The sequence below is a fragment of the Pteropus alecto genome, unplaced genomic scaffold (assembly GCF_000325575.1).
Source record: "Pteropus alecto unplaced genomic scaffold, ASM32557v1 scaffold86, whole genome shotgun sequence".
Classification (NCBI taxonomy): domain Eukaryota; kingdom Metazoa; phylum Chordata; class Mammalia; order Chiroptera; family Pteropodidae; genus Pteropus; species Pteropus alecto.
In genome coordinates this window covers 17,644,049-17,661,887 of record NW_006442109.1, presented here as the reverse complement: position 1 = coordinate 17,661,887, position 17,839 = coordinate 17,644,049, and the positions used below count along the sequence as shown (strand labels likewise).

At 36.6% G+C, this 17,839-nt stretch overlaps 1 protein-coding gene across 3 annotated transcripts in view; it reads right to left on the bottom strand.

Annotated features, from left to right (window-relative positions):
- DNAAF4 (dynein axonemal assembly factor 4) overlaps positions 1-11,941 on the bottom strand; it is a 33,610-nt gene extending 21,669 nt beyond the window's left edge. Inside the window, exons 1-3 of one of the 3 annotated variants that reach the window (XM_006920338.3) lie at positions 11,758-11,941; positions 11,289-11,436; positions 8,067-8,200 (exon numbers count right to left, since the gene is read on the bottom strand). In XM_006920338.3, the coding sequence (XP_006920400.1) occupies positions 8,067-8,200; positions 11,289-11,436; positions 11,758-11,880 (405 nt within the window). In that variant the 5' untranslated portion in view covers positions 11,881-11,941. The remainder of the gene's footprint in view (positions 1-8,066; positions 8,201-11,288; positions 11,437-11,757) is intronic. The other 2 variants (XM_025038937.1, XM_015595909.2) reach the window with 2 other exon arrangements.
- Positions 11,942-17,839: the final 5,898 nt, after the last annotated feature.

Sequence of the window (17,839 nt, the reverse complement as noted above, 5' to 3'; positions counted from 1 at the left end):
GAAAGAAGGAAGGAAGGAAGGAAGGAAGGAAGGAAGGAAGGAAGGAAGGAAGGAAGGAAGGAAGGAAGGAAGGGAAGAAAACCCTAAAATTATCTCCTTGCAAATCAACTCAAGAAGCTCATTAGGGTCTAGATTCAGAGACTTGGGGAAAAGAGAGAGAAGACTGACTGTCCTGTGCCCAAGTTGTAAGAGCTCTGAGGAACCCTCCACAGATCCTATCTCTGGAGCCCTGAGAGGCAAGAAGACATAGGAAATAAAAAAGTATTTTAACTACAGCTCTGGAAATGATGAAAAATATTGAAGAAAACAAAAGAGTGGACATATGTAAGATTATTGAAAGTTTACTTCTACACAGCTGCTGTGAATCTGGGATATACTTACACGAAAAGAAAGTAGGTCAGTACACTTGACAGAATGTATATATAAGAAAGGCAATGCCAAAGATAACAATTGGATAACAATAGATATTCTATAATAATAATTAAATGCTAGTCTTCAAATTCAGGTGGAATTGCATGGGATCCAGAATAGTTAAACTATATTGAAAAAGAATGAAGTTGGAGGGCTCACACTTTCTGATTTAAAAACTTATAACAGAGCTACAATAATCAAGAAAGTGTAGTACTAACAACATAAGGATAAACATATAGACCAATGGAATAAAACCAAGAATCCAGAAATAAAACCAAATATCTATGAGCTGATTGACTTTGACAAGGTTGCCAAGACCATTCAATGGAGAAAGAAGAGTCTCTTCAACAAATGGTGCTGGGACAACTGAATATCCATCCACATGTCAAAGAATGAAGCAAAGCCCATACCTCACATCACCTACAAAAATTAACTCAAAATGGATCAATGACCTAAAAATAAGAGCTAAAACCATAAAACTCTTAATACAGAGTAAATCTTCATAACTTTGGATTTGGCAATGGATTTTTAGAGATGACTGACACCAAAGTTTGAGCAACAAAATGAAAAATAGACAAATTAGACTTTGCGAAAATTGAAAACTTTTGTATGTCAAAGGTTACTATCGAAGTGAAAAAAAATCTACAAAACAGGAGAAAATATTTGCAAGTCATTTATCTGATAAGGATGTAGTATCTAGACTGTATAAGAACTCTTATAATTCAACCACAAAAAGAAAAATCATTCAATTTAAAAATGGGCAAAGAACTTAGACATTTCTCCAAATAAGATACAAATAGCCAAGAAACACATGAAAAGATGCTCAGTATCACTAGTGTCAGGGAAATTAAATTAAAACTACACTGAGATACCATTTCACACCCATTAGGATGACTACAACCAACAAAACAGAAAATAACAAGTGCTGGCAAGGATGTAGAGAAACTGGAATTATTATATATTGCTGGAGAGAATGTAAAATGGTGCAGCCGCTACGGGAAATTGTTTGGTGGTTCCTGTACGCTAACAAATTGAACAACCTAAAAGAAATGGATATATTCTTAGAAACATACAACCTAACAAAACTGAATCATGAAGAAATAGAAAATCTGGGCAGACCAATTACAAGAGATTGAATCAGTCATCAAAAACCAGAAAGTAAGTCCAAGACCAGATGTCTTCACTGCTAAATTCTACCAAACATTTAAAGAATTATTGCCAATGGTTTTTAAACTCTTCCAAAAAAAAAAAAAATTGAAGAGACAGGAATACTGCCAAACTTCCAAAGCATGCAGCTACCCCATCTTGGAGTGCTTCACTCCTGGGTGTGATGTCTACCAACCCGGGACTTCTTGGGAGAAGCCCCCAACTCCAACCACACCTTTGAGTAGCGCTAAGCAGCACTACCCTTGTACCAAAGCCAGATAAGGACCCTTAAAAAAAATACTACAAAAAAAAAAAAAAAAGAATACTACAATAAAAAGACAATATCCCTGATGAATATAGATCCAAAAAAAAATCTCAACAAAATATTAGCAAACCAAATTCAACATTACATTAAAAGGACCATCCACAATAATCAAGAGAGATTTATTCCTCAGATGCAAGATGGTTCAACATATGCAAATCAACCAATGTCATACACCACATTAACAAAATGAAAGATTATAATCATACGATCATCTCAATAGATGTAGAAAAGCATCTGACAAAATTCAACATCCTTTCATGCAAAAACTCTCACAAATTATCTATATATGGAACATACCTCAATATAATGAAGGCCCTATTTGACAAGCTCACAGTTAACATCATACTCATTTGTGAAAAGGTGAAAGCTTTCCCTCGAGATCAGGAACAAGACAAGCTTTCCCTCAAGATCAGGAACAAGACTGTGTTGATGTTAACAACACAGTTAACATCATACTCATTTGTGAAAAGGTGAAACCTTTCCCTCAAGATCAGGAACACTCTAGCCACCTCTATTCAGTACTAGAAGTCCTGGACAGAGCAATTAGTCAAGAGAAAGAAATAAAAGCATCAAAATCGGAAAGAAAGACATAAAATTATCTCTGCAGATGACATACACAGAAAACCCCAAAGACCCCACCACATAGCTGTGATAACTAATATATAAATTTGGTAGAGTTGCAGTATACAAAATTGATATACAAAAACACAGTAGCATTTCTACACTAACAACAAACTATCAGAACGAGAAATTAAAAATAAAGTCCCAACAGCATAAAAATGCTTAGGAATAAACTTAACCAAAGAGGTGAAAGATCTGTTTACTGAAAATTATAAAATATTGATTAAAGAAATTGAAGAAGACACAAATAAAAGGAAAGATATTCCATGCGCATGGATTGGAAGAATTAATATTATTAAAATGTCCATACTATCCATAGTGATTTACAGATTCAATGCAATCTCTATCAAAATTCCAATGGCATTTTCCACAGAAATAAAAAAAAAAAAAATCCTAAAATTTGTATGGAATCAAAAAAGACCTTTAACAGCTAAAGCAAGCTTGAGCAAGAAAAGCAAAGCTGGCGGTATCACATTTTCTGATTTTAAACTGTATTAAAAAGCTATAGTAATCAATATGCTATATAATTGCATAAAAACAGACTCATAGATCAATGGAATAGAATAGAGCTCAGAAATAAACCACACATATATGGTCAATTAATTTTTCACAAAAGTACTAAGAATATACAATGGGGAAAAACTAATGTCTTCAATAAATGGTGCTAGGAAAACTGGATACCCAAACGCAAAAGAATGAAACTGTACCCTTACCTTTTACCATACACAAAAATCAACTCTAAATGGATTAAAGGCTTTGATGTAAGACCTGAAACCTAAACTCCCTAGAAGAAAACATAGTGGATAAGCTCCTTAACATGGGTTTGGCAATGATTTTTTTTGGACTTGACACCAAACTCAAAGGTCACCAAAGCAAAAATAAACAAATGGGACTACATCTTAAAAGCTTCTGCACAGCAAAGGAAACCATCAGCGAAATGAAAAGGCAACCTATGGAACAGGAGAAAATATTTGCAAACCAAATATCCAATAAGAAGTCAATATCCAAGGAACTCATACAACCCAATTGCAAGGAAATAAATAAAAATTTTTAATGGGCCGAGGACCTAACAAGACATTTTTCCAAAGACGACATACAAATGGCAATAGGTACATGAAAAGGTGCTCAATATCACTAATCATCAGAGAAATGCAAAGCATTTCTAACAACATAAAAATTAATTAATATCCCCTCATACTTGTTAGGATGGCTATTATCAAAAAGGCAAAAGGTAACAAATGCTAGTGAGGATGTGAAGAAAAGAGGACCCTAGCACACTGCTGGTCAGAATGTAAACAGGTGCAGCCACTATGAAAAAGTATGGAGGTTCCTCAAGAACTGCATGGCAGCAGTTTGAAGAAGGAAGGAAAAAATCAACCCAACAAACAAACAAAAAAAAGTGTATTTGGTCTGTAGAACTTCCCAATAAAAAATATCAAAGACAACAAAGGTAAATAAAGTTAAAAAAAAAAATAGTGATAGAAAGACTGAGTATACTAACAGCATAGTTGTCTTATGATGGTAATAACTGTTACTAAGGTATGAGAATGAAGAGGTCACATATAAAGCGTAGGCCAAAGAAGTTAGAACAGGAGATAACAAAAGCACAGAGCCCTAAGAATGAGTTTATAGAAAAAATGTTAAACATGTAAAAGTGGAAAACAGGTTGCTGAGAAAGTCTGACATACACTGAAAGGGAAGACAATGCAGAATGAGGAGAGGGGATTTTTTTAAAGAATGTCAGGAACATTAAAATTATTATTAAAAAATAGAATTAAAAAATGGCCAAGCAGTTCCTTCTGGATTTTCTGTATCTTAGTTATACACACCTCCAACAAACAGGGAATGCGGTTTCACTGATGAGGACTTATTAAAGGCTCTATAGTGTAACCTAGACAACTCCAAAAAGCAACTCATTCGTCATCTTCATGACCAGGCAAAGTTGTTTCACAGTTTAAAGTTTCCAGATTTCAATTTTAAGAAACCAGCAGCAGAAGAAAGCCCTACCAATTCAACTTATCCAGGTTAAAAGCTCAGTGAGAAAAAGTGCTCAAAACAAAACAAAGAGAAAAACTCAAAATAAAGACGGCAAATTACAAAACAAAATAGTGAAAAAGATAAGAAAAGTAGACAATAGCAGTCAAAATTATCTGGGGTGAGGGGAGCATGTTTCAGATTGGTCTGGCATCAGTATTCCAAACTTCCACTAATCACCTCAAACCCCTGCACCTCCACTTCAACTCTCTCCTCCCTCTAGGTAATGAGCTTGCCTCCTTCACCCTGAAAATAAAGGATTCCTCTATCTATGTCTCTAAGAATTTTCCAAATCCTATATTCCTTATTCTTGCGCTCAAGTATCAAAAGATTAAATATTCCTCTATGACCTATGACTAATTTTATCACTTGTTCCAACCTTCACCCCACCCCCCGCCCATAAGATAACTGTTCCCTCATCAATTCCCTCCCTTGGTAGTATCAGCAACCTCTCCTTTACTGGCTTCATTCTTCAATGTATAAATATGATCAAAGTCCTTCCATCTTAAAAATACAAAAAGTCTACCTCCACTCTGCAAACTCTTCAAACTCATTAGCCAGAATTGGCTTTCCAAAATATAAACCAAATTGATTTGATATGCTTGCTAAAAATTTCTATTACCTTCAGGAAATTTTTCAAAATCTTAAAATTTTATTACTGACCAACAAATGTTCTTTCACTGTGCCATATTCTGTCATGCAGTTATCTAAGCTGTCTGTAATGTCATTTTCCTATTTATTCCCCGGGTAACTGTGACTCATTCTCCAGTATTCAGCATTAACAACTCTGCCTCCTACTTCCTGACCACGCTCTCAGGCTAAGATACCAACCTTTTATCAGTGTTTTCTCTTTATCTTCCCATGACACTTTATGCATACTATGGTATAATCTTTGCTTTTCATTGTCTGTCAATCTCCATAGACTATGAGTAAATTGGAAGTGATGACTGACTTGTTCAGCTCTGTCTCAGCAACTTTCACAGTATTCAATGAATGTCTATTAAATGAATGAAGTTGATGCAGTAAACATATTAGCAAGTAAACAGGATATAGCGGAGGCTTTAAAAGTGCTCATGCATGAGGGCTTTCCCTTTCTTACTACCAGGGGCCTTGACTCTGAAGTAAAGAAGTCTTGGCTAGCCTTCTGGAAGATGAAATACTACATAGAGAAAGGCTCCAGTTCTCCCAGGCAAGGTTCCAGACATGTGAGTGAGGCCATCTTAGTCGATACAGCCACGACCAAGCCAGCCCCAGAACACAAGAACTGCCTGACAACCACACAGAATCTTGAGAAATAAATGTTTGTGGGTTTAGGCCACTAAATCTTGGATAGTTTACTACACAGTGTTATTGACTGAATGTTTGTGTACCCCGGAAATGTTTTTGTGTTGAAGCCTTACCGCCCCCCACCCCAGCGATCAGAGTCCTTCCAGCTTAAAAATACAAAAGTTCTACCTCCTATATTTGGAAATGGGCATCTGAGGAAGTAATTAAGGTTAAATGTAAGGTCATTAAGGGTAGGGCCCTGATACAACATGATTAGTGTCCTAATAAGAAGATCTGGACATGCATGCGCTCTTGCTCGCTCGCTCTCCATATTGCAAGCCAGGAATAGAATCCTCATCAGAATCCAACCCTGCTAAACCTTAATCTGAGACTTCTAGACTCTAGAACTGTGAATAAATGTGTTTTGTAAGCCATCCAGTCTGTGGTATTGTGTTATGGTTGCCCAAGGAAGCTAATAGAGCATAGTTAAGTGACATAGCAAGCCTTAGCACTGCTCCTGCTCATTATTTTTAAAAGGTTACTACTTAAAAACTATTATTTTTTGGTAGATGTAATTCAAGTTTTAAGCTAATTTATGGTTTAAGCTAATTACAGGTTGCCTTTTGTTGTCACACCTCTTCATCTCCTCTTATTGGACCATCAGTTCTTTTCTGAATGGTGTCCAAAATTGGACAAAGTAAAAATAGCTTCATTTATCCACTGAAATAAAATTTTGCTATGGTTAAAGGGTACTGGGGCAATGAATTCACATTAATTCATTCAAATACTTGAGCACCTGCTATTTACTTGGCAAGGGCTATAAGAATGAAAGAAAACATAGTCCCAACTCTCAACATGCCTGAAGGAAAAAGATAAAATGGATCATTTGTAGTATAGGCTATAGGCTTTCACAGATTCTCTCCAATTTAATATAACCTACAGCTTCATATTTCATATATTAATGCCCCTAAACCACCTTTCCAAATACCAAAGTCAGGCTTTCATATATCAGTAGATTAATAACTTCAAGGTATAGCATCGTGGTACTGCCTGCCAATCAACTGTTCAGTTTTGTTAAATATTCCAAACAGCAGTATGTGTGCCATTATTTAATTGTCTTATTAGTTCAGTAAATATTTGTTGCCACAAATTTTAAATTCTTTTACTTTTAGTTTTTAAAATTTGGGAAAATGCTAAAGTCAAAAGGCTGACAGCAGTGATAATACAATCAAGAAAAGTTGGCAGAAAGGAGGGGGGAGGTAGATGGGAGAAAAATTAAATCATTTCTTCAATTAAATTAGTTAATTAATTTTTTAAAAAAAGAAAAGCTGGAACTCATCGTGTATACTGAAAGTAGGAATCTTTGGTCAGTTGACCACATGTTCAATTAAGTAGAAGACAAAGCATATAACCACGAGCCATATTTAAAAGTCAAGTAAAAGTGATATAAGAAGCGGGAGAATCTTTGGAATTAAGAACTGTTGATTATAAAAATACTAGTGATCCAAAGGCAAAAGAAGTCATGGGTTCACAGAGCTCTTGATGAGATAATCTATAATGTTATAGATTCCTTAATCACTGCAAGATGTCAAAATAAGAATTTCAGATAAGAAATTACTTGTAAAAATTAGAATAGGTAAATCTATAGAGATAGGAAAGTAGATTAGTGGTTTCCTAGGGATAGGGGATGAGAGGAATGAAGAGTGGCTGCTCATGGGCATGGAGTTTCTTTTTGGGGTATTGTAAATGTTCTAAAATTGATTGTAGTAATAGTTGCACAACTCTAAATATACTAAAAATCACTGAATTATAAGCTTGAAATGAGTAAATTGTATGGTATGTGAATTATATCTCAAAAAAATATTGCTGATGAAAGCTATAAATGGAAATCCTCAATAGTTAAAATGATATTTGTCAATATTTTGCATTTAATCTATGCTTTTATTTTAAATAATTTTGTCAATTATTCCAAGCTCAAGAAAGAAATAAAACACTTATACCATAGAACCTTAACATTTTTGACTCCCCTGGAAATAGAAAATTCTCCCTCACAGAAGTAAATCTATTATTCAATAATTATACCCTTGACTTTTATAGATTTTTAGAAACACATGTCAGTTGTAGTAGCCTATATAACACAGTAGGCCTTATAACCAAAGTATGAACAAAAAGATGAGGAAGTACAGAGGTTGGAGCTACTTGTGCTTACATAGTTTACTATCATCTCTTTAATTAGAGGACTTCCTATCAATCTGCAACTTACCTTCATCATGACATTTAGTGTATATTTTTGATCTTCCCGCCTTGCTGAAGCTTTTGCTTCTGTAGCTTCTTTTGCCCTTTCTTGTGCTTGTAAAATAGATTTCTCCCTTATTCTTTGCATCATCTCTTTGTCAACTAAAGCATAAGGAACATCACTAAATTAGGATTATGATGAATCTGTTTTATTTAGAAGAAAACTACTTAACATTCTGATCCAGGATGAGCTATTTTAGACCCAACTTCATATAGAGAAATGAAAACAGTTCTCAATATTAAGCTGGCCAAGAAGCTAACATTAAAAAGTAAGCAAAAAACTGTATAGAAATTAATTACTACAGAATGAGAGAGAAAGTGGGGAGGGGAATGAGAATAAGAGAGAAGGAACAAGGGAAATGAGGAGGGGGACTAGGGTGGGAGAGAGGGGGAACGGAGAGGAATAGGGCAAGGCAGAGTGAGGGGACTAGATGGGGAGGAGAAAGAACACATTTATCCTCCTCTCTGTTAGGAAAGCAGGGCTATTTGCTTATAAACCTAATCACAATAAGTCATCACTATGGGGGTCTAGAAGAGAAAATGGGTTGAGACTGATATGATCAATCACCTTCATAAACACAAAAGATAATTTATACATATGAAGCATATAGGGCCAGCCCTAGGAAAAATTACAAAGTAACATGACATGTTATATACAGAATTTTACCATTCACAATTATTTTATATTTAGTGAGTCAATGTTTACACACAGGCTATGTTCCATTAGGGGGTAAATTATCTTCGGGTAGTGGGATCAGGAAGGAATCTAGATTTTGAGGGGAAAAAACACAGGAGAAAGAAAACTTGGGGAGATGGGGTGAAGTGGGGGAGAGTAGGACGGGGGGAGGGTAGATGGATGAATCAGGTCCTAGAGACGGGTTCTTAACCTTTTTGGTACAGCAGGGTGGTGGCAGACAAATGGACCAGCTTCAGGGAAAGAAATAATTAAAAGAACATCAACTTTCCAAATGAAATGTTCCACATTTGGAAGAAATGAAAAGTGTATGAAGGAGGAACTTCAGGGGAAAATGAAGCAAATATGATTTGAATACTGCGGGAGACAGGCATAGAGTATAGACTGGTGTTCCACACCACTATGTGAAAAAAGACTGTTAAAGAAATAATTTCACTGAATTGCATGTGAGACTGAGTTTGATTTCTAAAGGAATCTCAAACATGGCTTCTGAAGTAAAATCACTGTTCATCACTTGTTATGTAAGTTAATTTTAAGACTGTTTGACTAGTCTAAATAGAAGTTGGCAAACAGTGGCTAAATCCAACCAGCCGCCTGTTTTTCTAAAGAACAGAGACAAAGAATAACTTTTACATTTTTAAATAGTTGAAAAAAAATCAAAATAATATTTTGTGACATATAAAAATTAGATTAAGTTCAAATTTCAGCATCAATAAATAAGGCTATTTATCTATAGCTGCTTTTGTGCTACAATGGCAGAGCTGAGTAACTATGACAGAGATCATATAGCCCATAAAATCCAAAATATCACCTGCTCCTTTACAGAAAAAGTTTGCCAAACCTTAGGGTGAAGGTCAAAATTTGGAATAGTTGATCATATAACCATGAAAAAGAATCAAGTTTCTGTGCAATGAAAGCAGATAGGTAAAACAGTGAAGATCATGATTAGGAAAGAAAATCCCTTCCCAATCCTGGGTAAGGTGGTCAACCAGGTTAAAAAGAGAATTCGACATAATTTGGAATAGTTGATCATATAACCATGAAAAAGAAATAGGGGAAAGTAACAGTTTTTTTGATATGACCCTTCTTTATAGCCTGAAAAGCTGATGGACAAAGTGTTTCCTGAAGAAATCTGTTGGCCACCAGGAGACACACACACACACATACACACACACACACACACACACACACACACACACACCCCTTTATGTTAGTGGTTCTCAAACCTGGTCAGTAATCAGAATCACCTGGGGAGTCCCCACCCCACCCCATCTGTTTATTTTAAAATAAGCCATTATAATAGATGATGGTTCTAGTCTCAATTAACTTCAAAATTAAGATTATCAATAAGAGTTCAAATAAATGAAAGTATTTACATTAATCTTAGGTAAGAAGTCAGAACACTCTGGGTGTATTTCATGACATATTCCCAGGCCCCTTCTCAGATTTACTAAATCACAAAGGAAGACAGGGTTGCTGGTGGTGGGAGAGTGGGAAAGCAGGAATCTGATTTTTATAAACTCAGTCTGAGACTCACTAAAATAACCTGGCTATGGTAACCTACCTTAATCAGTAATTTCTGAGCTGAATACCAGATCTTAAAGATTCTACTGATGCTAAAGATTAAGAAATTAAATTCCACTGCAAGATTCCAAGAAAGCATTAATACAAATAATTGCAATTTCTCCATTCATAATATTCCTACCGAAGACTTAATGACAGAGGCCTAAGAGAAATTCAGGCAGTAGATAAAACACTGGCAAACACGACAACCAGAAGAGGGAGAAAATAGAGCTAAAGCAGTAGAGGGCAGTTACTGACTCATGAAGCTGTCCTTGGCAAAAGAAGAGAGTACGATTAAGAGTATGAAGAATAAGAAATTGCAATTATACACATTATTAATCCTGGAAAGTATTTTTAAAACTACCAATACCTAAGCTCCACTCCTAGAAACTGATTTTGATTGGTCTAGGGTAAATTTCAGACATCCATATTATTAAAAAGTTCTATAGGTGATTCAAGTATGTAGCCAGGGTTGAGAACCACTGCTCTAGAGTCAAACTGCTCAGGCTCCAGTTTCAGTCTGCCACTTACTAGTAGTACAACCTTTGTTGATTACCAAACCCTCTGTACCTCAGTAGTCTCACCTTAAAAAAAAAAAAAAAAAAGTACCTAAGTGATAGGTTGTTGTGAGGATTAATAGATGTGTTAATGCCTAATACAAAATAAGTGCTCCATAGAGGCCATATCAGAAGGCCCTAACCACTGAAGATACAAGCTCACATCTTCTGCTTGAGAGTTATTAATGTGCTTTAACTTTTGAATAATTCAATCTCTAGGTTATTTATTGGAAGTAGCAGCTGAAGCACTGTGATTTAAATCATACTTGTGTCTATTTTTCTAGAAGAGCAACATAATTGTTTCAAAAGAATTTTTAAAAAAGATATAAAGTATAAGAAGCACAACCAGATGAACATCTTTTAACATAGAACTTACCACCTGACACAGACAGGGTCTCCCACACCGCTGCTTCTTTTTTATGTAAGGTGAAAACAATAACATCATTCCCAATCTTGGCTTTGCTGCTGTCATCGTCTATGGGAGCATAGAGAAACACCTCAAATAAAAACGGAGGAAAGTTGACCTATTCAGAATGGGGGAAACGAAAGTTAATTTAGTTACACACGTTAAAGACACGGCCATTAAGAATTAAGTGATAGAAGACAAAATCGTTTTCTTAAACACCTGCTATAAATTTATTTCAGGTCATGAAAGATTAGCAAGGCATATGTAGGAAGCCCTGGATTAAAAAAAGAATCCCTGATTTGATGACATATGACATCTGTTTTTGTTTTTTGTTTTTATAGGACTAATAATTGAGAACGCGCCTGTCGGGTGTATAGAGCGGCGCACTCGCAGAAGCTTCGGAGCACGCCCCCGGGAGCAGGCAAGCACGCGTTCCTACCTTCAGATAGTTTTCCGTGCAGAACACGTCCGCATCTCTGCCGCAGACACCTCGGAGGGGCACCGAGATAAAGACCGCAGTCTCCGTCTGCTGCCAGCTGTAATCGCTAACCTGCAGGGGCATCCCGGCGGGCGGGCGGAGCGCAGCGGCGGGAGCGGCGGGCTGGGACTCGCGGCTGCTCGGTTGCTAGGGAAGCCGGGGTTACCACGCGCCAGCCCTTCCGGGTCAGGCCCGGCCGTGGTGCCCCGCGTTCCCAGCGTGGCCCTAGGTTGCCCCTGACAATCCCCTCCCGCCCCCTTCCCCCCCACGGCGGACTCCCCTCCTGATTGCTTGGGCATCCTGACAGGGGGCGTTAGACCACTTCTTAGAGTCTTATTCCTTGTCCACAGCTTGAGCTAATCCCCGAAGAAGTAGGCCCACATCCGCTTAGGCAAGGAAAGAACTTCACACCTGAGAATGCGAAAAATAGGTGTGGGCTTACAGTTTAGCAAAGAGTGCCCTGCAAGAAGCTGATGTGACGCCCATGCGCAAATGCAACTCTGGCCTTTCGTTTGTTCTGATGGAGGCTGTAAGAGTTAGCACACGTTGTGTTCCTGTTTTGGACATTTCTTGGCGTGGGGTCTTGCCTGTACTGTTGTAGTCCTTCAAATCCTGTCAACCATAAAGCCACCAAAATCGTGTAGGTAGGGTTCACTCCATGGTTTGAGCACTGGGGAGAAATGATCCTATAACTCACCTGGCAAAAGCAACTCAAATGTAGGGTAAGTTGAATTTACACGGATGTATTTTACAATTGCTTAAGGACACTTAGAACTTTAGCACTGAAAGGAAACTCGAAGATCGTGTTGTCATCCTACATATTTAAGGTATCTCAAATCTACACACTTAACCCCATCGCTACCTAGTGGCAGGCCCATGAATGAGATCCTGATGTCTTAACTCCCATTCCCATGTTTCCCTGGGCTACTTTCTGTAGACCCAGTTTAGAAATTACTGGAATTTGATGTTTAAAAAATGAATATACATGAAAATTAAGCAGTGATGAACTATTGCCACCGAGAGATTTGGATTTCAAACTTTTTACTTTTGAAGGTCATTAACAAATTTCAAAGCTCCTGAAAATTTCCTTGAGGAAAGTTTAGGAGCAATTGGCTTAGGAGAAAAAAAATGATCTTTTCCCCCAAACAGGCCACCCCTCACTACCTTACCCAATTTTGTCAGCAGTTCATCTCAAAGTTCTGAATATTTTGAATACTAGGGGCTATCTTAGACTTTTTTCCCTTGTCCCCCATGTGCAGAGACCTTTGAATCAATCCTACGGATTCTTTTTTCATGTTGCTTTTTGGCATATCTCACTCTCCCCTTTGGTTCTATTCCTATTTTTACCATTTTATTTCAAACTCTCCTGTGTCTTCGAAAGACAAGGTTTATGTATTCTTTTCATACAGAATTTTAAAGTATATATTCTCCCACTACATAAAAACACAAGCGATATAATGTATATGTAGAAGATTAAAAAAAGGATACTTTGAGCTGTTTGAGACTTTCAAAATAGTCCATTAGCAATTATTTTCTTAAGCACATAACACCTCTGCAGTGAAATTGTTCTCCTTACTTGGAAATAAGTCAACCTTAAAGTCTTGATCTGTATTTCTTATTAGGTTTAAAAACAAAAAAAACTCTAATCTAGCTCATGTATAGATAGAAATTTGATATATGGCAAAGGTGGCTCTGTACCTGAGTGCAGAAAAGCAAAGAAAGGAATTACTATTGAATATTTTGGTGCTAGGAGAAATAGTTACCATATGGGAAAAAAATGAGACTGGATCTTTACATGCATATGGTGTCCTACACAAAAATGATTTACCGATGAACTAAAGAAATGCACGTTTGAAACTTAAAAAATATGTATTTCTATGATCCTGAAGTAAGAAATGATTTCTTAAATATGACATAAAAAGCACGAATCAGAAAAGGTTGAAAATTTGAACTAAAATTAAAAACTAGTGTTCACCAAAAGGCACATAATGTTACTATATTTTAACTTTATATTAACTAGTTATATATTTTATATATATAATATTTTTCAATGCCCTTCAGCCAAAGACCACAGAAAAGCCTGTAGTTGAACAAGTTACTATTTGAGCAAGGGAGAACACACACTATTGGGTGTCTCGATAAGAATGTTAGAATTTGGGGGAAGGTCTAAGGGAGGAAGACCCTTCAGGCTGAGTCTTTTCATAAAGGGAGGGTAATTCTATGACTGGGTAAATAAGTAGCCGTTTATAGTATCTTACTAGCAAAAACCTAAAAACAAGCCAAATGTCTATCGAGAGATATTCACCTGATACTATTATAAAACAGTAAAAATGAATTAATTATAACTGTACACTGGATAGATGAGTGAAAAAAACACAAGTCATATAAAACCATTAAGGAATAATGCCATTTTCATAAAACTTTAAAATAATGAAAACCAAATCTATTGGTTAAGGATTCTGCATATGTGGTAAAATTATAAGGGAAAGTAAGGTGTAAGAAAGGAAAATGGTTAACCTCTAGGCGAAAGTCATACAAGTGGGACCCTTTGTGGTAGCCAACAGAGCTGATTTCTCCACAGCACAAACTAAGGCAGAGGTTCTTAGAGTGTGGTTCCCTGACCACAATATCAGCATCATCTGGGGACTTGCTAGAAATGCAGATTCCCAGACCCCGCTCCAGACATAAATTCTGGAAGTGGGGCCCAGAAATCTGTATTTTAACAAGCCCACCAAGTAATTATGATACACGCTGAAGACTGAGAACCACTATGTGAAGGGACAAGTTTTTAGGGGGAGAAATGGAAACTTACAAAGCTTAGAAAAAAACACATGTTGCCCCATTCTCCCATCGTCCCAAGCAGCAGCACACTGGAGGCAGAGTATATGCTGGATCTGCAGTGTGTTTTTGCATTATAGGAAAGGAATTCCATCCCATTGCTGTTCTCCCTTCTTATAAGGCAAACACGAAAGGAACCTTGTCTGAAGGGAAACTACTGGGATACAGGCAGTCTTTGTTTAGGTGCAAACTGTTTATAATACCTGTCTGAGAAAGCCAGCTACCTGGATACTTTGACTCACATTGAAAGATTTAGTTGGAAGAAACTACCAGGAACATGGCAAGCTGAGTTCAGGTGCAGCCCCTTTCACAAGGAGACAGGAGATCCAGCCAGGTCTTATTGGCTGGTTCCCTAGAAAATCTCAGAGAGAATACCCAAAGTCATTTTGTTTGAAGCTGTTCATGTATTTTCAACACAGCAGTCAGAATGATCATTTCCTAGTGAAAACCCTCCAGTCACTTTCTCTCTCACTCAGAGTAAAAGCCAAACTCACGACGACCTACAAAATCCTACATAATCTGGTTTCCTGTTAATTTTCTAATCTCATCTCCTTTCACTCTTCTTCACTCCATTCCAGACACACTGGCCTCCCTGAAATATCTGAAGTGTGCCAAGCATGTTTCTGCCACAAGGTCGTTGTAGCTACTGTTACCTTTTTCTGGGATTTTCTTCCCCAGTTATCTGCATGACTCACTCTTACTCCTTCAAGCCATTACTTAAATATCTTTTCATTGAACTATTAAAAAAACTATGAACTTCTTTGCACTTCTTGCACTACCAACCCTAGCATTCCTTGTTCCCATTCCCTTTTTTTCTTCATAGTGCTTATTCCCTCATATACTTTATAGTTTACTTATTTTCTGTCTCTAAAATAAAAACCTCATGAGTAGTGATTTTCGTGTTTGTTACTGCTATAGTCTTAGCATTTAGAACAATGCCTGATACACACTCACACACGCACACACACACACATACAGAAAACTCGACGTTAAATGAATAAATGAATGTCTACTTATAGGGTTTCATAATGTTTTATTCTTTAGCTTACCTTTCAGGATCTTGAAACATAGTTTTTTCAAGCTATTTTGTTATTTTCACCTTGAGTGGATTCAAATTTCAAAAGGTGTCAGTTGAGGACGTGGTTCCATAGTGTAGCAGTTAGCACATCTGTTTTACACGCAGAAGGTCCTGGGTGTGTGCCCCAGTGGAGCCATAGTCCATGGTTTATGGCCATGCCACCCTGAATAAGCCCGATGTCTGATCTTGGAAGCTAAGCAAGATTGGGCCTGGTTAGTACTTGGATGGGAGACCACCTAGGAAGACCAAGTGCTGCAGGCATAAATAATTTAAAAAAAAAAAAGGTGTTGGTTAGCTGTATTTTTTATCATCAGATTTCTTCATATGTTTTGAAATTTTTATTTACAATGGGTTATCTTTCATTTTATTTTTTTCTTTCCTCTGGGTTCCTTTCCTTTCTAAAAGTTTTAAGTTTGCCTCCAACTTGGTATCCTAGGGCCCCAATTCGGCCAAGTGTTACATTTTAAAACTGTTCACTTATGCCACCTTAGGCCTGTGTCTTCCTAAGAGCCAGAGCCCCAAGAAAGTTTTGCTTTGTAGCCTCCTTTCACAGGAGATAAAGCAGTGGAAAGGAATCCTAGCTCAACCCCTGGTTTAAAGCATTATGTTTTTGCCCCTCTTTTCATTCCTGTTATTTGTCTACCATTAAAAAAAAAAAGTCAGTTTCACCAGAGGCTCGTCAATTTTATTGATCTTTTAAATAACCTACTTCTGGCTCTCTTATTTCTCTCTAGTGTTTGTTTTCTATTTTACTTCCTATTCTATTTCTTTCCTTTACTGTCCTTAGGATTTTTTTATTCTTTAACTTCTTGAAATCAATACTTAGCTCATTATATTTTGGGCTTTTAAAATTATTTAAAGCTTTTGTATTACGTTATTGCATCTCACAAGTTTTGCAAAGCAGTAGCACTTTTAAGACCTCATTACCCTGCCAGATTAGAACTTCTGACTGTGAATTTCTGCTCTGGACCCAGAGTCAGGCAGGCTGCTGCTTCAGCATAGTTTCTGTCTATATTTCTTGTCCTTAGATATATCAATGTTGATTTTGAGCCCAATTTTATCTTTTTATATTTATCACTGCTATATGTTTAGAACAGAAGGGGTGCCTTAGAGCATCAATTCATAATGTTATTTGATCAGAAGTCTGTATATTTTTTCTCTCCTTCAGCAGGTAAGATACAAGCATTTTTTATTTTTTTTTCCTTCCATATATTTAAATAGGACTTTTGTGCATTTAAATTTCAATTTGATGTAATTTTACTCGTTACTTCTATTACCTCTAATGCCAAGTTACATCTACTGACATGTTCACATTTTATATAGCCTCTTTTCATGTAAGACTCAAGGTATCTGATGGTTGTTTCAAACTTTGAAGGTCTTTTGTAAACCTAATCTTATCATTCAAGAAAGTTTGTTCTTAATATTGCTACAGCAGTGTCTCTGCTTCAGGGAACGTTAAGCTGCTGAGGTTGTAGAACCCCTCTCCAATTAATTTTTTTAATAGAGGTCCTAACTTGTTAAAACCAACATGGAGATATGTTATGCTCACATATTCTTAAGACTCAGGACTCAGTGTTATGTATAAACTTCACAGAAAAAATACGTGTGTATACAGCAAGGCCGGTCCAAAAATGCTGGTTTACTTCTCAGTATAAAATTAAATTCCTGGTAAATTGTAGGCTATTGTCCTGCTTAATGTTTCCAAAGCCAAAATTGTCACACCTACTTGTCTGATGAAAGTTAAGCACTTAAAAAACAGTTATTTTTCTCTAAAAACTAGCTTTATTTAAAAGAATCTGAAGCATAACACTATAGGAAACAAACTTACAATACATATTGTTCAAGAAAGCCTGCCATACATAATTTCTACTAATAGTAGGTCTTATATACTGATAAATAACATTCTTTATACAATGCACAAATGACATTTGGCATGATCCCTGAAAAGAATGACCAACAATAACATGAACTGTTTTGATAATAGAACCTCTACTTGTCTTACTACCTAGCTATAGAATAAAAACCTACAATGTGGAAGAAAATTTAAACTCCAATTTTAAATTCTAGCATGGTGTTTAAGGAAGAAAAAAGTATCAGAAGGAAGAAACTGTAAGATTTAAAAGAAAA